The sequence below is a fragment of the Scleropages formosus genome, chromosome 4 (assembly GCF_900964775.1).
Source record: "Scleropages formosus chromosome 4, fSclFor1.1, whole genome shotgun sequence".
NCBI classification, from domain to species: domain Eukaryota; kingdom Metazoa; phylum Chordata; class Actinopteri; order Osteoglossiformes; family Osteoglossidae; genus Scleropages; species Scleropages formosus.
The window spans coordinates 29,693,603-29,700,357 of NC_041809.1; the positions used below are offsets into that span (position 1 = coordinate 29,693,603).

At 41.3% G+C, this 6,755-nt stretch overlaps 1 protein-coding gene across 3 annotated transcripts; it reads left to right on the top strand.

Moving 5' to 3' along the window:
- The first annotated feature begins 227 nt into the window (after positions 1–227).
- On the top strand, positions 228–6,750 carry LOC108934397 (myelin proteolipid protein-like). Of its 3 annotated transcripts, none has more exons than XM_018752156.2 (7): positions 228–308; positions 2,386–2,572; positions 2,670–2,826; positions 3,344–3,521; positions 5,028–5,101; positions 5,214–5,279; positions 6,142–6,750. In XM_018752156.2, the coding sequence occupies exons 1-7, from the start codon at positions 305–307 to the stop codon at positions 6,214–6,216; spliced, it is 741 nt and encodes a 246-aa protein (XP_018607672.1). In that variant the 5' UTR covers positions 228–304; the 3' UTR covers positions 6,217–6,750. The 3 variants fall into 3 exon arrangements, with proteins under 3 accessions (XP_018607672.1, XP_018607671.1, XP_029106992.1); XM_018752155.2 differs by lacking the exon at positions 228–308 and adding an exon at positions 1,664–1,977; XM_029251159.1 differs by lacking the exon at positions 228–308 and having other exon boundaries at positions 2,267–2,572.
- The last annotated feature ends 5 nt before the right edge of the window (positions 6,751–6,755 follow it).

Consider the following 6,755-nt stretch of genomic DNA (forward strand, 5'->3'; position numbering starts at 1 on the left):
TGGTCATTCGAAACAACATTCAAGCACACAATCAAATGGATCCGGAGGCTCCTAAGTCGACCTCAAGGGATAAAGTAAGGAAAGTTTTTTAAAGGGCTAAAAGACCTCGACCCCAACGTTGTTTGCCGGCCGTTTGAAAAGCGACATTGTGTCTTTAAACTGGGAGCGATGGAGGTCTGTTCATTGTTGATGAAACAGAAGCGCCACTCAGACTGATAAAGGGAGCTGATGCCAAAGGCGCATATCATAGTAGAGTAACAGTCAAAGAGCATCCGAGCAAAACCAAAGTCACACGTCTCTAGACATGGGTAAGTGGATAGCGGCTGGGTTCCACTCATTCAGGCTAATTTCAAAAGTATTCAGATTATCCAGTATCTTTCTGCGCATATGCATGCTGTTATATTTCAATTTAAGGCTTAGCAGTAGGAAACCGGTGTGGAATTTAGGTTTGTTCTTAAGTGAAGGTGCAGAAATCTGTAAAGTGCTCCTTTGCATCCTGAGCACATCATTTAGGGTGGGCAAACTGGTGTTACACCTGTAAAATTGGTCACGTTTTGCAGTTTTTTTTTTCGTTTTTCTAAACTGTGTAAATCTTAGATCGGTCAAGTTTTGCAGTTATTTCTGTACACCAGACCTTATATTTTTATGATGGTCATTTAAAATTAAATTGTGTGCTTTCAGAGATGTTAACACTTCTCAAATGGCTTTCTGCATGTGCAGTGAAATACACACGTAGAAGACAATCTTTTGTAACCGAAGAAACGTTTTCTTATTGAGCAGATCTAACAGAAACGCTTGAATGAAAACTGATGAATTGGTTAAGCAGAAAAAAAAACTGATTGTTTCAGACAAATATGTTTACATAGTGACATAAAATATATCAGTTTTAATGATTTGCTACCATTTTTTTCTTGAGTTTTCTTGGATTTCGATGCGAGTTTAATTAAACCATGGATCTGAAACTCATGACTCTTGCCAGCGTCAACAGTTGCTTCTCTTAGAACTCTGCAAATGACTGGTTAAAAATGGTCTCATCTGCCATTACAACTATGTCATTAACTTGACTTCACATGCAATTTAAAAGAAAATTGAAGTACGTGTTTAAAAACCATTCGTGAGAAATTGTTCCACGTCCATTAAATTCGGAACCGCATCAAGAGAATAAGAAAAGCTGGCCATGTGTGCAGACGGTAAAGCTCAAAACCATGTGGTCAGTTGATTTCTTCCTCGGCATTGGTGCTTCCTTAGACCATGCTGACCAGGGGGGCGGTCAAGACAGCACCGTGTCTTTCTGAACTTCTTCTACCTGTTTGGGAGCGACCTTGAGCTGCCTACCCTCCCTTCCCCTGCCAGGGCTTTGTGCAGCGGTACCAGCCCCAGCCTGTCTGTACCCTGGGCGCTGATGTTAACCCTCCTGCTGTGGATCTCAGAGCTGCTGCACCACTGACCCCCCCCACCCCCCACCCCATGAGCCCCACCCCCGTAGCAGCACATTTTCAAAAGCTTGTTTGTTGGACTGTGAGGAGAGAAGGCCGTTTTGGCCATTGTTTACTTTACATCAGTAGCCCTTGTATCCCTGTACTGTGCCGGGACAGAAGCCATTGTCAGCGTTGCCACAATAGAAAGTTCTCAGTCGACCTTCTTTGGGAGCCTCCCTCGCTCTCACACTCGCTCCTTGTTGTGATGGTTTCAGACTTTGGAGACAGGGCTGGACTTGGTACAGGCTCATTGCCACAGCGCTCGAGGCACCGGACTTGAGCACCGCGGTACTTAGACGTGGCCTTACGCACGCGGTCCCTGGTAGACGCCGAGGGTCTTCCGCACTCGAGAGGTCAAGAGCACAATCAGCATGACGGGAGGGATCTGACCGAAGTCGTGGCGAAAACCAGGCCTGCTTTGCGCTCCTTCTTTTGGCTCTAAGAGATTGAAAGCGACAAATGATTCCATTCAGAGCACCTTGGCTTCTTGGAACATTAGGTGCTGCTTATCCCAGTTCTTTCAAACAGAAATAGCGCTCGGGTATTTTTTTCTGTTACATTAGCCCTGTTGGCCGGGGAAAGCGTGTAGGTCGCGAGTTTCACAGCTCCGCGTTGTGTACAAATACCACACCTGTTTCTTTCTCCTGGAAAAGTTTACTCTCCTTTTTTTTCCCCCCCTTCTTTTTCCTTGTATTTTTTTTAACAAGCTGATGCTATTTTGAGTATTAGTTGTTTTTATTTTGTATTCGCGCATCTTTGTGTTTAAATGTACGGGCATTTATGTTTGGTTGGTGCGTTTTCTACGAAAAAATGACGAGCAGACCTTTCTCAAGTATGACCAAGTACTGAAGAATGTGCGTGCTGCTGGTGTTTGTGGTGTGTTTGTTGATATGTTTTGCCCCACCAGGTTGTTACGATTGCTGTGTCCGCTGCCTTGGGGGGGTGCCATATGCATCCCTGGTGGCCACACTGCTATGCTTTTCGGGTGTGGCGCTGTTCTGTGGCTGCGGCCACGAGGCTTTGGCCGAGACGGAGACGCTCGTCGAGACTTACTTTGCCCGCAACCCGGAGGACTACATCACCCTGGCTTCCTTGTGAGTACCGTTCTTTGTCCAAGGCAAAAGGCACGAAGGCCAAAAGACAGAAAAGAAAGGTCTTGCATTGGTTCTCTCTCCGTTTCTCCCGTCCCAGTATCGAGTATTTCCAGTACGTCATCTACGGCTTGGCTGCCTTCTTCTTCCTCTACTGTATCCTTCTGCTGGCGGAAGGCTTCTACACCACTAGCGCCGTGAAGCAGACCTTCGGGGAGTTCAGGAGCACCAGATGCGGCCGCTGTCTCAGTACAACGGTGAGGAACGCGGGACGCTCCGAGAGTCACGAATCGTTGGAATGATTTGAGAAGTATCGCTTCTCTTGTTCCATTTTCTTAAGTGTGTATATTTTTGCAACTGCATTGATCCAGGTCCTTTTAACAGGCCGTTTTCACAGATAGTTTGGTTCACGGTGATTTCTCATTATTTCTTCATTCAGCTCAATGAAAACCGATGCGTTTTTAAAATCCATTCAAAATCCTTTATTGAATGAAATGAAATGGAATGAAAGCATTCCTTTAATTGTAAATTTAAACTACAAACATGCAATTTTCTAAGAGGTATAATTACAAATAAAATTTCAAAGTATTGTTTTGTTAGTTAGCCAATAATTATATATTCAGCTATATTGCTATCCAGAGACAAAAGGACAGTAGACTTATTTTACAGTCCTTAGTGGCATGTTACAATGTTATGACCTTAGTTATGCCTACATGCGGCCTTTCATCAGCATCGTTGTATAAAACGTCTCCTTTTTTCTCTAATAACCTGCAGTTTGTCGTCGCGACGTACACCTTGGCTGTTATCTGGCTGGTGGTGTTTGCCGTCTCAGCGGTGCCTGTGTACTTCTTTTACAACATGGCCTATGCATGCCACACTATTAACATCCTTTCTGAGACAACGGCAAGCCTTACCCAGCATGCCTGGGTGTGCATTGATGCCCGGCAATTCGGTACGTGCGCTCCGTTTTTTTCGGAACTGTGACCATAAACATTTTCTAAATTGTTTGCTCTTTTTTTTGCTGATTTAATGGTTAGGTTAATCACATGTGACAAATAAAACCAGTACAATTTTATTGTATAACTAAATTTCCCAATAGCCCAATATCTTGGTTAAAAAAAAAAGCCCCTATTAATATGAAGTTGCTGTTACTACCTGTTGAAAAGTGTACTTTAATTTCTGTTTATGAGCTGCTTTCCATAATTACAGAAACTTGGGGCAGAAAATGATCATTTTAAAAATTGCTATCTTTATGGCATAACATAGAAATAGAAATAGAAATAGACAGCAGCAGCCACACCACACCCCATTATGATGTAGAGGAACATATCACAGCTCTGTACACTCCCTGGCACTTCACTTCTCAAGTTTTCAGAGCCTGATGGATGTATCCCTTGTGTTTTCTAAATACATTTTATGAAATATTCAGTAACATAATACATAGCTTTTTATGTTTGCAGTTATTAGTATTTTAACACAAAGCATACATGGCAAACACTGTCAGAGGCTACATGGGGAAAGAGAGAGAGAGAGAGAGAGAGAGACCACACCCTAAATGATTTATTATTCACATGTTTTTTTTAACTGTATATAATTTTACATTTCAATAAACTGTATGGACAACTATTCATACTCTACAAGAAGCAATGAAGACTGATAATTGTCTTCAGTGGTGATTATGATTTTTGTATGAGGGTGCATCTTATGTTTATAAGCCATATACCGTATCATATATTTATATCAGCCAAAATGTGTGAATTTTCTGGGCCCAGAACTACTTTTTTCAGGTAAATTAATGGTATTGTTTGTCAAAATTTGCAGGGATTTCTTAGGCACACATTCTCCTATAAACAAGGATATGTGAAAATTACAAAAAGCCAGCTTGCAAAATTGATCTTAGTTGTAACAGATACTTAAATGACATTCACACACAATTTTTTAATATAGCAGAAGCTTTTCTCTAAAGCAATGTACAACTGCTTGAAATTAGCTGAAACCTTTGCCCAAGGTGACTTAAAATGCTAGATACACTGCACTGAAATCCCTATAATCATTTAGCCAACTGTACACCAGAGCAATGTAACACACACCATCACTTACTATCACATACACGCTATATCCAGTTTAGTCACTAGTTCAGCTGAAATAAACACCTTTGGACTATGGGAGGAAACCAGAGTGCACAAGCAATCATGGGGCGAACACGCAAATTCCACACAAGCTGGGCTAGATTCAAACCCATGCCAAACCACAAACCCCTGGGCCTTTGAGGGACCAATGCTACAGAGACAATTTTATATTGTGAATTCACTCAGTATATAATTTAGAAATGAACAGAGGGTGGACAGAATAAAAGACTCAAAGGCATAGTTTGCTTGAGTACATGTGTGAGTGCTAGTATACGGGTAAGTACAGTAATGCTAATGATGCACTACTGAAGCTCATTTCTCTTCTTCAGGACTTCTGCCGTGGAGTACAACACCTGGGAGGGTGTGTGGATCCACCCTTGTAGCTGCTTGCAAAACTAAGGAGGTGAGGCACACTAAGTGCTACATTGGCCCCTTTCTTTAAAATGGCATTTTCAATAGTCAAGTGTCCTGGACATTGTTTCAAACTATGGTTCACGCTTATTCTTTCTTGACAGTTCTTCTTGACTTATGACCTGTACATAGCCGCCTTTGCAGGAGCAGGAGTCACCCTTCTAGCTCTGGTGGGTCTCTAGCAGAGTATATGTTACACTGACACATATGCATTGCTTCCTGTGTCATTGTCTGTGCACAGCAGCCCAAAGGAACCATCATTCATAAAATATTAACTATCAAATAGTTTTTTCCCCAAATTGTTTATTGGACAAATAAATATCATAAAGACATACATATTTTGCTGACGCTTTGCTCTAAAGCAGCTTTCAGTGTTAAGTTACATGCAATCATTTACCTATTTATACAGCTGGGTAATTTTACTGGAGCAATTTCAAGGTAAGTACCTTGCTCAGGGTGCACCAGCTGCCCCATGTCCCATATAAAAGAAGCAAGAAAACTATATTTAAAAGTTATCTGTAAAATATTTCACACATACTGCTTGAAAGTATGTGATCCCCTTGTGTCCCTCACTTTTCCACAAACTGGTTATTTAACGTGAAGCAGTCTTTCTCCTCTGACATAACAGGTGTGTACTTATTTGTTCCATATGTTGGTTTAGAGGAAATCTTGTGTAGTAGAAAAACAGAAGTAGTGCAGGTGCAAAAATAAGCAAACCCCAAACCGCACTGCATAAACCAAGTAGATAAATAGAACCAGGTGTGTAAATCACAACCTCTTTATAAATTTACGATCTAAATTTCCTAAGTTTATTTCAATGATTTATACAAGAATAATGACCACCCCCATAGGGTTCACATATGTACAAGCAGCACCGTACACCCTTGCCCACTACCAACATGTAACAGGTCACTCTTGGCACCACAAACACCTGAAGTGTTGAGAGATGTTGCTCTTTCACACACAAGGACAAATGTCCAGGGGAATATTATGTATGTGCTCCTCTGATTTTGTGTTTCTTTCTCTCTGTAGTTCCTGTATATTACCTCCACCACCTATAACTTTGCCATCCTGAGGTTTCTGGGCAGAAAGGGCATACGGTGTTAGGCACTTCATGTTGTTTTGAAGCAACTCCCCCCCCCACGTGCCCCACTTCGCTGCACTTTTCCTTTTGACCAGGCCTTACAGGGATCATCCAGGAGCCTCATGAAACTCTTGCATCCCTCCTCCACTTAGTGAACTGCCTAAAAACTGAGACAAAACCATTGTTGTTTACTTGAAGGGCTCCCAGGACTGAAATGTGATTATTTGCTGAAGAGAAGTCTGAGTTGAATACACAGCTCCTGTACATTCCTGTATAATATGTAGCCACTAACTTCATTTTCAGATATTCTAAGAGTGCCATTTTCTTTTCATTATGTACTTAATGTTTTCTTTTTTTTTTTTAAAGCTAGTCTAATGCTGTTTATATGTTGCAAGGAAATGTCTGCATAACAGTCTCTACTCTCTTTATATGCATAAGTGACAAGGGAAGAGATGCATGAAAGCATGAAAAATTGAAATGCTACACAACCAATAATTTAATAATTCTGAATACTATATAAAACATTGACCCTGAAAATTACACCGCAATAATAAAAAAAAAA